This window comes from Pseudorasbora parva, chromosome 22, assembly GCF_024679245.1.
Source record: "Pseudorasbora parva isolate DD20220531a chromosome 22, ASM2467924v1, whole genome shotgun sequence".
NCBI lineage: Eukaryota > Metazoa > Chordata > Actinopteri > Cypriniformes > Gobionidae > Pseudorasbora > Pseudorasbora parva.
Window position 1 is genome coordinate 25,943,699 of NC_090193.1, and position 18,707 is coordinate 25,962,405.

Below are 18,707 nucleotides of genomic sequence, written 5' to 3' on the forward strand. Positions count from 1 at the left end.
GATTTAAAATATAGGCTACATTATATTCATTTTATAGTAAAATACGTCAGCAGCTCTTTTTGGCCCCTTCAAACTATAAAAACTAATCCATCATGTCCAATCCTGCATCCCATCATGTATACTATTTTGTTTCCTTTTTTAAATATTCAGTTTAACAATACATTAGAAAATGTAATTTGATGCTGAATGCTGAATGATTATTTAGAGGGCAGATGTTGCTTTTGATTGAATCATTTCCTGTCTGACTTGTGTATTTGACAGATAGGCTACAATGTACTATTTGAAAAAAACAAAAACAAATATAGCCTATATATATATATAATTTTTTTTTTTTTTTTTTTTACGTTAAATGCTACAGTTGTGTTTTTATTTAGAATACACAAGTAGGCTCCTTTAGCATTGTCATTTGAGCTCAAAGTACTACTAGTCGGTTAAAACATCGTCCACACGAGGGCGCTCAACATACGCGAGTGAGCGTCGAAGGCTGAGTGATTTTAACTTCCTGTTTGGAGCAGTTCAGGAAGACGAAATAATGGCGACGCTACTGGGGCCCGAGTCCCCTTGGATGGGAGGAAAGAAACGGACTCGAAACAGGAATATTCTCACCAGGATACGACAGAGTCAGGTCACTGGACGAGGCTTCAGCAGAGGGACGCAGGTAAACGGGAGAATCTGTGCTACTGACAGCGAAAAGCCGCTGTCAGAGAATTGCGGTTATGAACTGAACCGTCGATCAATCTGTTTTAAGTTAAGCAACAAAATAAATCGGACAGCTGTGACATTTAAGTTTGATTTTAAAGGTAGTTTAACAATCTCATAAGGTTTGTGAAGACAAATAGCCAGTGTAGTTTAAAAATAAACCACGTAAACTGAGAATGACAACTAACGTTAGCCGTTAACTAATTAGGTTGTTCTTGGCTTTGACTCTCCGATAATAATTTGGGTTAAACGAGGCTTTAAATACAGTCCAAATACAATCCAATTAAAGACTCTGTCACACGAAGTCCTGTTGTTATGAATGAGGAATATTATCAATTCTAATCACACAGTAACCGACCAGCTGTTTCAAGTAAACACTGGTTGTGTCTCAACCTGAAGCTGCCTACCTAGACAGCATTTGTGATCATTATAGGTGGCTTTGAACGTCATGAAGCTCAAAATATTGTCAGGATGATAGAGTTTGACTGCCACATATGGTCATTTTATCTAGTGTTCATTTGTGCCATATCATATATTAGATGTTCTTATCCGTTTTGTCCCATCACCAGCCTAAACAGTGAATTCAATTGCACTCATTTTCTTATGATTTTTTTGTCAGACCTGGAGTTTAAAGAGTTGGTATTATATAAGATGTCCCGTTGAGTTGAACATGACCTGAGCATAGGGAATTTCACTAAATTTAAACCCCAGATTTTTCACTTTCACTTCATACACAATGTTTGAAAGTGATTGACATTGAAGAAGTTAGGACCTATGAGATTTTAATTTTTCTATACTGACAGGTTGGTCAATGTTTCTAAATGGCATAGAAGCATGGTATAATAGAGATGCAGTCTGTATTATCCTAAACAAACAAGATGTTCTGTTGTACATTTATTATAATGCCTTTTTTCCATCTATTACTAGTTCATCTGAGTATTTGATTGTATTTTGAAGAAATAAAACAGTTGGTGTTTGGTATAATGCTTGGAGTTTATTGAATCAACCCTGAAAGACACTTAAATATATTAAATGGAAGTATTAAATGTAATAAAATACAAAAATGATACCAGCTAGGAATAGGCAATCTATAATTACTGATAGAATAAACATTAATTCAGGTTCTTGCCTAAATGAATGTCACCTTTGTGTCTGGGAGTAGAGTACTTTGGAGTCGTATAAACTTAAAAAGCTTTCACAAAATTACATTTAAAGATTTTAGATTGTATGCCTTAGTGATTTGCATTTGATTGAAAGCTTTGTGTGTGTAAATGATACTTTGAACCCTTCAAAGCAATGCACATGTAAATTCTTTGTAATAGCATTTCATCATTAGTTGTCAAACATGCTTTTATTACTGGGCTCACATATTTCAAAAAATAGAAGCATTAAATAATCAATCTTGGTAATTAAACAATTAATTGGATTGTTATTGTATTGAAAATAAAATATAAATGTGATATCTTCTAGGGTTCTATGATCAATACAAAGTTAAAAAAGCAGCATTTGAATTAGAAATATTTTGTAACATTATAGATGTCTTTACTCTCTTTTTAATTTCATGTGTTGTTGCGGTAGTATCTAACGTATATATATTAGCGTTCACAGCAGTGGTCGATATCTTTCTGTTTATTATAAGCTTGCGCTGCAGTTGTCATCTGCTGCTTTAAAGGGTTAGTTCACCCCAAAATGAAATTGATGTCATTAATGACTCACCCTAATGTCGTTCCACACCCGTAAGACCTCCGTTCATCTTCAGAACACAGTTTAAGATATTTTATATTTAGTCCAAGAATGTATGCAAGTGAATGCACACTATACCATCCATGTCCAGAAAGAGAATAAAAACATCATCAGAGTAGTCCACATGCGGAAGAGAAGACCATGCTGAATAAAGTCATAGTTTTTGTTATTTTTGGACCAAAATGTATTTTCGATGCTCTAGCTCTTTAAAGCAGGATGGATCCTGATTGCCTGTCAATGTTTTATATCATTTATTGGCTGAAAAAAAATAAAAGTTGTGAAAGTGATTCCATGGTATTGTTCCTCTGTGCTGTTATCATTACAGTTGGACTGTTGATTGTACTATTCTTTTAAATGTATAACCATTTCCTTGTTTGGTGTGAATGGGCCTTGCCCTTGACACTGTCCTTTTGCTGAATTGTAAGAACTCGTATTTCCTGGAGGAAATGCAAATCTAGTTACTGTTTATTCTTTTTTTCCAGCTCCCGGAAGTTCTTCTTCAGGAGAGAGATAAGAGGGCAAAATGGCACGGGATTCCAGTCTTACTTCAAGAGCTGTATGAGAGCAGCCACCTAAACAGTGACTTCACCCGCTCGCATATTGTCCTGAAGGCGAGATCTCTTATTCTACTCTCTCTTTTGAGTCTGGGATATTTTCTTATATTTTATAAATAGTTTTATAGCCACTTGACATCCTTATTTGAGCAGACCTCACTCTGTGTATCTCTTTTGGATAATTTTCTCATGTTGTGGTGTTTATATACAGGAACTGTCATCATTGCTGTCTATGGAAGCCATGTCTTTTGTGACTGAGGACAGGAAGACGGCGCAGGAGTCCACCTTTCCCAACACATACACTTTTGACCTGTTTGGAGGTGTAGATGTGAGTTCTAACACACTCGTTTCTTCTCTCATAAATGAGGAATTCATACCCTAGCTTTGATCAATACAAAGTGCTAATGAAAATGGACGACAGTAAAGTTATTGATTAGCCTAGTCTGTGGGTTGTGGCACAGAAGCTTTGTCACTGCTGTCACTTTACAGAAGCAAAAAAAAAAAAAAAAAAAAAATGCTCAACACATTCAAATATCTGTTTTGATAATGTTACAAGCTCTCTGGAACTTGTATTTTAACCTTTTAAATACAGGGGGTACGGAAAGTATTCAGACCCTCTTACATTTTTCACTTTTTGTTATATTGCAGCAATTTGCTAAAATTAAGTTTTTTTTCCTCATTAATGTACACACAGAACCCCATATTGACAGAAAAACACAGAATTGACATTTTTGCAGATAAAAAAAGGAAAAACTTATTTATTACATAGTCCTAAGTTTTGAGGCCCTTCGCTCAGTATTTAGTAGTAGTATTTAGTCTTTTTTTTTTAGGAAAGATGCAACAAGTTTTTCACCTGGATTTGGGGATCCTCTTCCATTCCTCCTTGCAGATCCTCTTTAGTTCTGTCAGGTTGGATGGTAAATGTTGGTGAACAGCCATTTTGAGGTCTTTTAGAGATGCTCAATTGGGTTTAAGTCAGGGCTCTGGCTGGGCCATTCAAGAACAGTCACAGAGATGTTGTGAAGCCTTCGTTATTTTAGCTGTGTGCTTAGGGTCATTGTCTTGCTGGAAGGTGAACCTTCAGCCCAGTCTGAGGTCTTCAGCACTCTGGAGAAGGTTTTTGTCCATGATATCCCTGTACTTCGCCACATTCATCTTTCTCTCGATTGCAACCAGTCATCCTGTCCCTGCAGCTGAAAAACACCCCCACAGCATGATGCTGCCACCACTTCACTGTTGAGACTGTATTGGACAGGGGATAAGCAGTGCCTGGTTTTCTCCACACATACCGCTTAGAATTAAGGCCAAAAAGTTTTCAATCTTATTTCTCACCATCTTGGAGTCCTTCAGGTGTCTTGTAGCAAACTTCATGCTGGCTTTATTGTGTATTGCATCCGTCTGGCCACCATAAAGCCTCAACTGGTGAAGTGCTGCAGTGATGGTTGACTTTCTACAACTTTCCCCCATCACCCGACTGCATCTCTGGATCTCAGCCACGGTGATCTTTGGGTTCTTCTTTACCTCTCTCACCCTTCTCCCCTGATAGCTCAGTTTGGCTGGACGACCAGCTCTAGGAAGGGTTCTGATTGTCTCACACATCTTCCATTTTAAGATTATGGAGGCCACTGTGCTCTTAGGTACCTTAAGTGCGGCAGAAATGATTTTGTAACCGTGGCCAGATCTGTGCCTCGCCACAATTATGTCTCTGAGCTCTTCAGGCAGCTCCTTTAACCTCATGATTCTCATTTGCTCTGACATGCACTGTGAGCTGTAAGGTATTATATAGACAGGGGTGTGGCTTTCCTAATCAAGTATAATCATACACAGCTGGACTCAAATGAAGGTGTAGAACCATCTCATGGATGATCAGAAGAAATGGACAGCACCTGAGTTAAATATATTAGTGTCACAGCAAAGGGTCTGAATACTAAGGACCATGTGATATTTCAGTTTTTCTTTTTTAATAAATCTGTAAAAATGTCAAAAATGTGGTGTTTTTCTGCCAATATGGGGTGCTGTGTGTACATTAATGACAAAAAGGTTAGAAAAAGAGCTGAATCATGAATCAATCTGCTGATTCATAACCGTTTGAATCTTTATTTGAGGATTGAAAACAAACAGAGAAGAGAAGACAATGCTGAATAAAGTTGTAGTTTTTGTTATTTTTGGACCAAAATATGTTTTCGTTGCTTCAAGAGTTTCTAATTGACCAACTGATGTCATATATGGATTATTTTGATAATGTTTTTATAACCTTTCTGGACATGGACAGTATAGTGTGCATACACTTCCATACGCTCTCAGACTAAATATAAAATATCTTAAACTGTGTTCCGAAAAGATCTTACGGGTGTGGAACGACATAAATTTCATTTTTGGGTGAACTAACCCTTTAAATGATTTTAGCAAATGGCTGCAATATAACAAAGAAAGAAAAAAATAAGGGGGTCTGAATACTTTATATTTGTATACTATATATTTTATAATATGCTGTATATTTTATATCATATTGTAAAATGTTATAATTTACACGTTATCATGAGGAGAACATTGGCAGACTCAGAGAAAGAATCTGAAGAATTGATTGTTTGTGCTTTATCTGTCAGTAAGATTGTAGTGTCTGTTTGATTATATTTTTCACGTTTCATCACCCTAATCAGCTCAGAAAGAGTCCGCCTGCGCTTAAACATTGGGGAGGATGTGGGGAAACGTATTTTTAATGAAATACAGTAAATACAATTAACTTTTATTTATCTGATTAATCGGTTAAATGATTGACAGATCCATTTATTATCAAATGTTATTTTAGTTGCAGACCTCGATTAATTCAGAATGATGATCAATGAGTTTTGTCTTTTTAGCTGCTGGTGGAGCTTCTGATGAGACCCACTCTGACAACGCTACAAAAACCCAAGAGTAAGATTATGTATAACTAATTGTAGAATTATATATATTGCTAAATGTATAAATGTTTTACTTCTATAAAATAACAATGTTTTATTATTGTTTGCATCTGCACTAAGTCTAGTAACAATTGTTATATTATGTCTGCTATCAACAAATGTGAAAATCTATCTTTTCTTAAATTACATTTTTAAACTGCTTTTAGTGAATGATGACTTGGTTAAAGACTGCCTTAGTGTGCTGTACAACTGCTGCATATGTGTAAGTATTCGGCTTCGTTTCTCATTCATGAATTGAACACAAGGGTGACTAATATCAACATGATGAGTTCAAAAAGTGCGCTTTTTTTCCTACAGACGGAAGGGGTCACAAAAAACCTGGCATCGAGAGATGATTTTGTCTTATTTCTTTTCACGTTGATGACAAATAAGAAGACCTTTTTGCAAACGGCTACGTTAATTGAGGATATTCTTGGAGTTAAAAAGGTCAGCTTAAAATGCATCAAGAGGGTTAAGAATATTTGTCTTACTATATTTGTATAACACCTAACAATTAATGACAGTAAGCATGTGGAATATGTCACCACTAATATCTGATGGTTCGTAACAGGAAATGATTCAGTTGGAGTGGATCCCAAACCTGTCAGGACTGGTCCAGAGCTTTGACCAGCAGCAGCTCGCCAACTTCTGTCGTATCCTCTCGGTCACCATATCTGAGCCTGATGTGGGGAACGATGACAAACACACACTCCTGGCTAAAAACGCACAGCAGAAACGCAATACTAGCCCCTCACGTGCCGAGGTCAACCAGGGTAGGTGGAGTACTAACTGGACTAGCCACAAAGAGCAGTAAATTAGTGGTGGAGAATAAGATCATTGCTAAAGGGAAATTTGTTATATTGTAAAATGACAGCTCTTTACATTCAGTATACTCTTACTTTCCAGTGTATACATAGAGTATTTCTCTCAGGGATAGATTAATGGAGTGAGGGTTAAGTAAGGAATAATTTACGACAGGCCGTTGAATTATTAGAAAAATAATGCACACCTGAGGTGGTGATGCGGTCACGTCGTGAAAGGGAGTAGTCATTACACCCCGGGTGTGTATAATTTTTCTAATAATTCAATGGCCCGGAGTCAATTATTCCGCTTATACTACTTTATCACACCTCAAGACATCGACCCGATGATATATTTAAAGGGATTCGTCCAGTTTTTGTACTTAAATCGCTATTGTGAGTAGGACTATTTTAAAGCTGGTAACGGAGACTTGAGCCGTTGATAGCATTCTACTGCATTTATTAATAAAGTTATGAGAGAGAGAGTTTGTGCGAGTTAGGCTACCTCTGTGCGTCTCCAAACAGCGCTGTTATTACCTCGCTAGTGAAAAAATGTCATGTGTAGCCTTTAAAGGCCCACTGAAATCAAAAATTACGTTTTTTAGCATTTAGTAAGACTGTGTTAGCCTTAAAGTTATGAATAAGCTGGTATGTTCCAAAACTATGACAATTTGCATTTAGGAGATACAAGCAATCAAAATTTACAGTCTCCCACTTCCGTTAAAACATATCTTAGATTTTAATGACATCATCGCAGACTTCACCTTCTCGTCAAATCTTCTGTCCAATCAAATGCTCTAGAATCTAAAGCCTACCCTCTACACTACTAAAGCTGCAGCTGAAATTGGTCAGTTGTTAACACACATTTACTAATTTCTACATGGTGAAAGGCATATAGCACACTATATATGCGATACGAAACGATTCAGTGTAAATATGCTTTCATTTGAGGCGAAAGAAGTCTGTTTTCACGTTAGTTTCACGCACCGCAGCAGCACGCGCACACCAACGCCTCTGGTCTAAATTTAGACTACAGACACGAGAGCAGCGTGAATCATATGCGCGAGTCTGCGCAGACAACAAACATATCGACCCATTTGAATTCTGCACAGAATGCTGCATTTCAAAGCGATATGAAGGAGATCATGATGGTAAACAGTGTTAGAGGAAACTGGCTTTACCAAACAGAACGGTCCGCTCTAGTCAAACTGTATATTAACGAAACGCTATTGGCTGTTTCAAAAAAGGTGAGGAGCTGCTAACAGCTGGAGCCGTTTCAGGGGATATTGCGTCAACACTTTGAATAATGCGGCACGTTTCAAGGCATTTCAGTGGGCCTTTAAGTTACTTATGTTGTTTTTTTAAGTCCTGTAATTTCAGTTAACTATGTGAAGTTATATGGAACTGTAATGCGGTCAAGAGAGCTGCCTGGAACTACATTCGCTGTGTGTTTCCCAGAATTAAATTACACACCTCAGAACGTTTATCAGCCAATCAGATTTAAGCATTCAACAGCATGTAGTATAATAGGGCACGAATAATAAAAACACAATTTCATATTTTTTTTAGTCACACTCCTGAACATCCCTGGCTTCATTGAGCGTCTTTGTAAGTTGGCCACACGGAAGGTGTCCGAGGCAACTGGAACATCAAACTTTCTGCAGGAACTGGAGGAATGGTACACTTGGCTCGACAACACGCTAGTACTGGATGCGCTCATGCAGATAGCAACCGATGAAGCTGAGCACAGTAGCACAGGTAGAACTGCTATATGGCTCTGGAAATCAATGTGACACAAAACCAATGTTTAAAGGTCCTGTTCTTTGCAATTCCATCTTTCAAACTTTAGTTTGTGTGAAATGTTGCTGTTAGAGCATAAAAAATACCTGTAAAATTATAAAGCTCAAAGTTCAATGCCAAGCGAGATATTTTATTTAACAGAAGTTCCCTTTCAAAGCCTACAGCGAACGGCCGGTTTGGACTACACCCCTGCACTTGCTTCTGTAATGACGTCTCTAGAACCGTTTGTTGACTAACCCTCCGCCCGCAAAATAGGGGGCATGGTCTTGTTGCTCTCCCACGTGGAGAAGAGCGCGTATTCGGCGCTTGCATCTCCCCGTTATGGTGAGAGGCGGGACCTTTCCGGGCAAAGTGCACTAAGCAGCTGACCAATCACAACATGGGAAGCGCTGGCCCAATCAGAACTCGTTACGTTTTCTGAAGGAGGGACTTCATAGAGCAAGGAAATTAGGCTGTTTTTAGGACAGAGAAAACAGCGGTGTACAGATAAGTAAATTGTGTGAAAAATACTGTTTTTTTACATGCGAAACATGAACTCATGTCATATTGCACACTGTAAACATAATCAAAGCTTCGAAAACACGCAAAGAACGGGACCTTTAAAGTGTTCATTTCTTATTAAAAATATTCATAACCTTCAAGTGTGATCTCTCAGAAATCAATCTAACATGCTGATTTGGTGCTTAAGACATTTTTAGTTTTTTTTAAATTGATAGAAAGTTCAATAGAATAAATAATATATTTGCTTGCTTTTTTTCTCACAGAATCATCTGATGAGAGTACATTGGCCACCATCCCACTGAGGCATCGTTTGCCACAGTCCATGAAAATCGTTCATGAGATCATGTATAAGGTGGAAGTGCTGTACGTGTTGTGCGTCCTTCTCATGGGTCGACAGCGGAACCAGGCAAGAGCTGCTCATTTCTCTAAAGGATCTACATAAAAATGGGGTTTAAAGATACATCATTATATCAAGATCTAGGGATATCAAAATGTATTTTTGTTGTAAATGACATTAATTGCGATATTGAGTTTGTTTTATCCAAGACTCATCTTGCTGTATTTATAAAGTATAATTCACCCAAAAATGCCAATTCTGGCATCATGTACTCACCGTGTCGTTCAAACAACATGTTGCTTCAAACCTATAAGATTTTCCTTTAACTTCCAAACACAAATATGTCTAAACAGTGATTTCTGTCCGTCTATTTAAAGTCCAATCCTCTTAAACTTAAAAGATCCAAAAAATGTCACAAAGCCATTGCCTTATCCAGATTCAAGTGTTCTGAAGAGACTCGACAGTGTTATATGATTAACCGATTAACAAAAACGCTCATAAACTCTAGTAAACACGTACGTTCAAACGGTTGCGTGATGCACGAAAACAATATGCTCTTACAATTTACAGTTTGGGAATAGTCATTTTAACACACTTTCTCGCGATTAAAACTGTGACTGATTGCCTTGATCATCTGAAGCAAATATATGCACCGGAACAGCACTCCTAAAAGTTAAAGCGCAAAAAACATTTAAATCACTATTTCACATTTAGTTTTAGTAGTATGACTATTCAAAGCGTTTTAGATTTATTCTTATATGTGTAGTGTATTAATAAGAGTTTCAGTGACATTACTACATTAAACTTCTATATATAATGTTGAATATAATATATAATAATGCAGTGGGGAAATATTTGTGGGTCCTGATATTAATGAAACAATATTTAAAAAATAATAATAATAATAAAGAAATCTCTTTATTTTGGCATAAAATATCATGATAGTATTGTATCGTAAATTCAATATCAGGATTTGTATCGAATCGTTACAAGTGTATCGATACATGCCTGCATAGAACTGATTAAAGCCTAATGTTGTAATTCCCATCCTTGTTTATCATAATCTGTTAGGTTCATAAAATGTTGGCGGAGTTTCGTTTGATTCCTGGACTCAATAACCTTTTCGACAAGCTCATCTGGAGGAAATACACCACCTCTAATCACGTGGTTCATGGACAGAATGAAAACTGTGATTGCAGTCCGGTGAGCATTAAGTGAATTCATTGTAGATTTATCTCATTCACCTTAATCCAATTCCCATAATTCTCATTGATCATGGTATGCTGTTGTTTATTGTGCAGGAAATCTCATTTAAAATCCAGTTTTTGAGGCTTCTGCAGAGCTTTAGTGACCACCATGAGTAAGTTGCAAGATTGTGAGCTTTGAGTGGCATGTGGATTGACAGAAGAATGTATTCATCCATTTATTCTTTTGTTCTCAGAAATAAGTACTTGCTTCTGAACGCCCAAGAGCTGAATGAGTTGAGTGCCATCTCCCTAAAGGCAAACATCCCTGAGGTTGAGGCACTAGTAAACACCGACAGGTATTGTTCAGATGTCAAATCTGTATGCTAATAACTTTTTTCTACAGCAGATAAATATTAGAATCTATCCTATCTGTGGTGTCTTTCAGGAGTTTAGTGTGTGATGGTAAAAAAGGGCTCCTCACGCGGCTCCTCACCGTTATGAAAAGAGAACCGCCAGACTCTTCTTTCAGGTGAGAAACTGGGTTCATAATGATTTGGCTAAATGTGTTTTGTGCCAGATGAGTCATGGTGACATATTTTCTATCTGAAGGTTCTGGCAGGCAAGAGCTGTTGAGAGCTTCCTCAGAGGGGCCACATCATATGCAGACCAGATGTTTTTGCTGAAGAGAGGCTTGCTGGAGGTACAGATGTTTATACAGTACATGCCTGTGCCGGTCAAAATGTTTTTCCACATAGGAGTGATTGAGTTGCTCAACTCTCGTTTTTTGATTGTAGCACATCCTCTTCTGCATCATCGACAGCGGCTGCAAGTCCAGAGATGTCCTGCAGAGCTACTTTGACCTGCTCGGTGAGCTTATGAAGTTCAACATCGATGCCTTCAAGAGATTCAACAAATACGTCAACACAGAGGAAAAGGTACGGCAATAACAAAATGTGGAGAAATCAAAGCTGTTGTTAAAGAACCTCTGCTTGACTTTGGATTTTTTTAAACGATGTGTCTCCTTCAGTTCCAGGTATTCCTCACCCAGATCAACAGCTCTCTGGTGGACTCCAACATGCTTGTACGCTGTATTGTCCTCTCTCTTGATCGATTTGAGAGCCAAACAGAGGATGTGAAAGGTAAATACTGCCATTGGACTCTTGGATTGTTAGCGATATTGTTTAAATGTACTCTACCATTTACAGGTTTATGTGTGTGTTTTTTTTTAAAGAAATTCAAATACTTAATACTTTTTTTTAAGAAAGGTCACATTAAACTGATCCGTGATAGACATTTATAAAATATTTTTATTTCAAATAAATTATGACTTTCTATTCATTAAAGAATCCTGAAAGAAAATGCATCATGGTGTCTACAAAAATATTAGGAGTAAAAAATATTATTAATATTGGCAATAAAAAGAAATGTTTCTTGAGCACCAAATCAGCATTCTTTTTTATCATTTTTATGTAATTCGATTGTAATTTTTGTTCATTTGAAATCTGGTTGCTTCCAAAAGGTATGTTTATATGGCTATTTTTCACAAATAATAAAAAGGAAGATGAATATATTGTTTTGAAATGTATCAATAATGTATGTGTGCCAAAATAACAGTACATAGCAACAGCAATATTTACCTCCATATAGGGTTGGGTATTGTTTAGGTTTTTTACAATTCCGGTGCCAAACCGGTACTTTTAAAACAGTACTGGTGCCTGAACCGATACTTTTTTTTTAAAGCTACAAAACGAAGGTGGATGACGATTAAATAATGGCTTTTTATTGATTTTATTTTTATTTTTTAGTCTTTCAATTTAAATTCTTAAAAATGTATTAAATGTTTGAAGTATACTTAAATATATAAATAGATACAAAACACAATTTAGTTAAAGTCGCAGTAAAAGCTAAAGCCTCCTAACCCAACTACAATAAGCCTAATTTAACAATAAATAACAGCACTAATATTAGTGATAATACAGCACTAAGAACAGCAAAGTAGTCTTTAGTCTTGCTCTGCTACAAACCAGCTTCAGTACAGCATTATTTTGGCTTAGAACGCATCGCCTTATTGTTTCCATGGCAACGCATCTCACATGAGACACAGCAGCTGCAAAAGCACTACGACAGCTCAGAGCTCAGCTGTATCGGTTTTAGTGTTTTTTTTTAAATTCAAAATATTCACACACTTGTTACCTATGTCATGAACTATCTGATATTCTGATTTTCAAAAATGTGTAACTGAATGTGTTTTGTCATAATGATCATGTTAGTTGATCTATAATGCGCGAATGGCGCCGCCATGTTAGTTTGCGCCTCAGAGAATCGGATCTGTCGGATTTACATTGCATAAATTCATCCTCGTCTCACGAAATTCATGAAAGTAAGTGACCGGTGAAGAACAGAGTAAACTATATAGTAACTTATATAATGTGTGTCTGATATGAATAAAACAGTCAAATTATAGTCAAATTACAAACTGTAGGATTGTTATTGCCACTTCCATAGCATGCTTTTGCTGCTACTTTTATGCATTTAAATGCCTGAAACCTAAAATAAACATGATTTGGTTGAAAACACTGAAAAGTTGTGATATATGTCTCTGGCTCAGCGCCAGCCAAAGCGTGAAAGCACGCCTGATGGCACCGAAATGAGGAACCGAAATCTGTGTTCCGATTTGGTCCGGTACATACCGGTTATGTAGTTACCAGTGCCATATTGGAACTGGGTTTTAGTACCCAACCCTACCTCCATATTGTTTTCACTAAAACTATAAATTCTACACAGAATTTTTTAACCGATTCACTGTTTGAACTAATTCAGAGAAATACATTAAACTTGTCATCTCTGATACAGTTTTTACAGCTGAGTTGGGAATTAAACATCTGTCTTCATATTCCCATACTTAATATTCTAAAGTTGGCTAATGACAACCTTTAGGGTATTTAAGTCAAATTAAAAGTGCACTAAAATCATCACAACATTTGCAAGCTGCCAGTCACTGCAAATATATCACAAGTATTCAGTATTTTGCCCTGCCCTAATTGTTAGTGATTTACTATTGTTAGTAAAGATGTTTATGTCTGAGGAAAATCTGATAGAAAGATAAAATTCCAGGCAACTTGTAAATGGCTTTATTAGTTTGTTGAGAGCATGAGACACTCGTTTCTGAAAAATATCACTAATGACAAATTGCAGTGTCTATTTTAGTCTTTGTGTTTGTGCCCCTGCAGTGGTTGAAGTGCTCTCTGAGTGCTGTCTGCTGTCCTACATGGCTCGAGTGGAGAACAGGCTGACCTTCCTTTTTAGACTGGTTAACATCATCAATGTGCAGACCCTCACGCAGGCAAGACCACAGTGCAGATCTCCTCTCCCTGTTTGTCTCATTTGAGTCCTCAATGATAATTATTGCTCTGTTTTTCTGGCTTCTCTCCCAGGAGAATGTGAGTTGTCTTAACACCAGCCTGGTGATTCTGATGCTGGCCCGGAGGAGAAACAAGCTCCCGTTTTACCTGAACGCCCTGCGGGAGAAGGAATACACAGAGAAATATCCTGGCTGCCTCCTCAACAACTTCCACAACTTGCTGCAATTTTGGCAGCACCACTACCTCAACAAGGACAAAGACAGCACCTGCCTGGAGAATGTTAGTGTGTATATATATATATATATATATATATATATATATATATATATATATAATATGTACACTTTAAGGATGCATGATATTATAGTTAAAACAATATAATGTTATGATTTTGGCCATCTGAGACAAATTTAGCAAATCCTAAAAGATTCCTCAGATCCTAGGCTAAAATCTGACGTCTTTGGTCGTTAGTTTGACATGTTCACCGGCAGCCGATTAATGAGCGCTGCGATCTAATTTTACCTCAGACGAAATTCTGGCAGTGTCAGAAGATTTGGCACACAATCCTGCAGTGTGACTTCTCCTACGACGAGAGTCAAATATCTCGGTTTTTCAAGACAAACTATGACCAAAACGAGAGCTAGTGATTTCTTTGTAGCCAGCATTTCAGTCCCGCGTGTAATGCAGCTCACTGTCACCAAGCGCGACATTCATTGATGATATAAAACTCCGGGTGAGTTTTCTTGCGCGCGTCCGTTTTTAGCGCGCCTTCACTATCGTGCAGTCTGACATTAATGTCAACTGAGATCTTACAGTGTGACATGGCGATCATGTTCGTACAGTCTGACAAGGGACATTCACACAAAAATCGCACAGTGTGCAGGACCCATAAGTGCAATTGTAAAACTGATTTCAGTAAACAACGCCATTCTGCCAAAAGCATTGGGACGCCCCTCCAAATAATTGGATTCAGGTGTTCAATTCACTTCCATGGCCACTGGTGAATAAAATCAAACACCCAGGCAGAATACACCTTTGGTATGAATCAGAGCAGAGACTGCGAGCCAGGCCTTCTCGTCCAACATCAGTGCCTAACCGCACAAATGCGCTTCTAGAAGAATTGTCAAAAATGATCATAAACGCACTCCTAAACCTTGTGGAAAGCCTTGCCAAAAGAGTTGAAGCTGTTATAGCTGTAAAGGGCCAACTCCATATGAAACCCTACAGATTAAGAATGGGATGTCATTAAAATTCATGTGCATGTAAAGGCAGGCTTCTCAAAACTTTTGGGAATCGGCACCTGCTTTTCTCGTGAAGTATGAATGCAATGGACAGAACAAACTTTGTTCTTGTTCTTGCCACTTCGAGAAAACGAACAAATGTCTGTGTTCTTGCCGAGTATGTTCCAAGCTTCAGAACGGCTTGGTTAATTTTCTGAGACGCTGTGAACTGCACATGTGTAAATCAACATAGTGCGACTCTGAAACCCGCAGCGCATTTATTTATTTGCTAGCAACCAGTCAAAATTAGTCAGGTTAGATGCCATTTTGAATTTAAGGCTGTAACAAAGTTCAGGGAAGGAAGCAGGTGAGAACTGGCCAACAAAAACTTTAATCATAAAATAAAACAACAAAATAAAAGTAGGCTGCCGCAGCCTCACGGCCAACTGCCTCATACAAACATCATAAAACAAACAGCATAAATGTCCCAGGCCTGGTCCTCTCTCAACTTCCACTGTCATCGCTCCTTCTGGAGCTCCTCGACTCAAGAACGATGTGCTGCAGAGGAGACTATTATTAGCATTTTTTTTACAGGCGTTGGTCTGCTTCCACGGCTCTCAGCCCCACCCCGCTGCTTTGACACAAAAGCAGATGTCAACAAAGCTGTAAGGGACAGTCTTAGTCTTTACAATGGCACACAACATATAAAGGTTATAGATCATATAATTTTTATAACTCTTACTGTTTATGGAGTTGTTGTCTGATGAAATGTCTACGGAAAGATGCTTCATCAGCTGAACAATTGGTATGTTGTTAAACAATAGTACAAACCATTCATTTCAATTCTATTTCTATCCTGCACAGCCTCATTTTTTTTATTTCTTTAAAAAATCTAATATGGCTCTACCCCCTGACTATGGTCTATACCATTTGAAAATTAATAAATTAATGCGTCAATATTTGTATTATAATTTTATTTTAACTTAAAAAAATGTTATTTTAACTTATTAAATTTTACCTTTTTTCTTTTACACTTACAGTACAATTGTATTACAATATAGGCTTTTTTATTTAATTTTTTATGATAATTTTATAGTCATATTGCATTGATCAAAAACTGTGAATGTGGCATAGGAAAACAAAAGAGGAAAGAGATCTTTTTAGTTTGAGTTGGTTCTTGTTAACACCTAAAAAGTTTTCCCAAATCATTCAGCCCTTAAAAGATTTTGTGAAAAAAGCTTTTAGAGTAAAACTACATTTTTTAGCTCTATTTTTCACTATGCGGATGCACTCCTCAACAAAATCCCTCTAATTATTCTAGAATTATTAATTATTTTTAAATAAAGCTATTCAAGTCATCCGTTGAAACTTGTATTTTTTCACTTGGCTATATAAATGGAAGAAAAACTAAATATCAGTTTTTTCCATGCTGTCCTAATTCAGATTATTTTTTACTGCATGGAATCCTTCCTTTAGGATAATTTTTAACAGTCAATGTTCTCTTCCCTTTCAGAGTTCCTGTATTCCCTTCAGTTTCTGGAAGGAGACTGTTTCAGTACTGCTTGGAGAGGACAGGACTTCTCCCTGTGCCATTATCAGCTACATAGATGAGCCTTACATGGAGCTAGACCGGGACGTTCTAGAGGATTGACTCCTGTGGGTGGGCTCAGGGAGGGACTCGCACGTTTCGCTCCGATTCGGTTCCGAGAGCGTATAGAACAGCCTCCCGGCTCATCCGACTGCATGCTACGTCTCAGTGAGCTGTCCATTCTCTACTTGGTGCCCATGTTCCAAATCTTCATCTCCAGGTCCTGGGCGCAAAGAAACATCCCGTGAAGGATCGCACACCCTGTCACTCATTCAGTGGGAACGCAGTACCTGGACAGCTCAAGCCAGAGCCGAAACTCTGACCTGAAACTGTCTCGTTGTGTTTTGGTGGCGTTCTCTCAGTGAAATCGCATGGGGCCTTTTATACAGAATTACACAATGAAGAAAATATCTAGGCTAAATGTCCGACTTGGATCAGAAAGCTGTGTCCTTGACTGGGGGCGATCGATGAGCTAGTGTTCTAAGAACCACACAGCCAGCCTTTAAGGAGATTTTCTCTGTAATTTAGGATGATAAAAGCAAAAGACAAGTTTTGGATTGAATGGTGGCTTGGATGTTACTTTGCCAAGCTGTTAGAAGTGAATGACACTCATGCTTAACTGATTGATGTCAAAATCTTTGTACAGTGTAGATGAATGAGAACTCAAATTGAATTTGGACAAGTCTTATTTATTTTCTCACATTTCTCTTGTAATTTTGCACCCATGATGAGATCATAAACTTGTTTTCTTTTCATATTCGCCATTTCTTCTCTCCTTTTGTTGGGTTTAATAAGAGATTTTCCATTCTTGTATTTTAATATTTTTTTTGTATAAATTTGTTTTAAATAGTAGGTGTATCCCCCCCCCCTTTTTTTTTTTTTAAACAATGAAACACTTCATATCTTGTGGGCACAGAAGGTGTTAAACTATGCAGGTTCACTCACTCCATGGTCGTAAATATCCAGCTAGCCTTGACCTTCATGCTGCCATCTGTCGTATGTTCCGTAGCAAACCACTAAATCGCCATCTTCTAACTTTACAGGCCTCAGCCGTTGACAATCTATGTTGCGCTCAAACGTGGCTCTGGCTTGGTGGAACCTGCGAAGGTGCTGCTTTGTGCTGGATGTGGTAGCTGAGCTAGACTAGAAGCGCTAAACTAGAAATTTCCGATCAACTACCTCGTTTCATTAGTGTTGTTCTCTAACCCACTCCTATAGTTTAAGCATGCTGCGGCTTTTAATCTGTTGCACCTAATTTCACTGTGTATGCAAAAGTTCCTGTGTATAAATTTTGCTTTTACCTGTGGATGTTCGCAAGTTCTGTTTTTTTTTTTTTTTTTTTTTAAATCGCTTCCTTATGCTGTCACTGTGCGTTTGCATTGGCAAAACACAATTTCATACCATTCATATAAAGAAGTTTGAATGTTAGGAATGTGTAGGTGTAATAGCAGTAGTGTGAATGTGCTTTTTCTGATTTGAATGATTGCTACATCAACACAGAGGATCTGAATGTCTCTTCTTTATCCACAGGCCTTGGTTCATGTCACGCATGGGGTTGGGTTTGGTTTTAGATACTGACATTTTCTTGCATAGCTCTGTCTGGATGAATTTAGTCATAAGTGATAACCATGTCAAGCCCAATAAACTTCATGCTTTAAATAAACCTGAATTCAATATCCTGCCTCCAACAGTTACAGTTTAATGCCATTTACTTTTTTCTTTTATTGCTGTTTCTATGACAGTAATCTATAACAGTTTGAATGTAAATTATTGCCTCACTCCTTGTTTGTTTTTGTTTTAATATAACCGTCTTTGAATCTTGAAGTTGCTCTTTGATTGAATTCAAAAAGTAAATGGTTCATATACAACAAGAAAAAATATATATTACAAATGAAAAAAGTTTGTTTGTTATTAAACTATTATTGCCATTCCAGTCTCACTCTTTTACATATAGAAATGGTGCAAAAAGATTTT

General features: G+C 37.4%; 1 protein-coding gene across 1 annotated transcript; it reads left to right on the plus strand.

The window, feature by feature from the left end:
* Positions 1-494: 494 nt before the first annotated feature.
* Positions 495-18,703, plus strand: trpc4apa (transient receptor potential cation channel, subfamily C, member 4 associated protein a). The gene is made up of 19 exons (XM_067432103.1): positions 495-658; positions 2,925-3,053; positions 3,208-3,324; positions 5,858-5,912; positions 6,106-6,161; positions 6,257-6,385; positions 6,510-6,711; positions 8,308-8,496; positions 9,303-9,445; positions 10,448-10,579; positions 10,678-10,736; positions 10,818-10,919; positions 11,009-11,092; positions 11,173-11,263; positions 11,358-11,498; positions 11,591-11,702; positions 13,794-13,906; positions 13,998-14,204; positions 16,659-18,703. The coding sequence occupies exons 1-19, from the start codon at positions 533-535 to the stop codon at positions 16,794-16,796; spliced, it is 2,325 nt and encodes a 774-aa protein (XP_067288204.1). The 5' UTR covers positions 495-532; the 3' UTR covers positions 16,797-18,703.
* Positions 18,704-18,707: the final 4 nt, after the last annotated feature.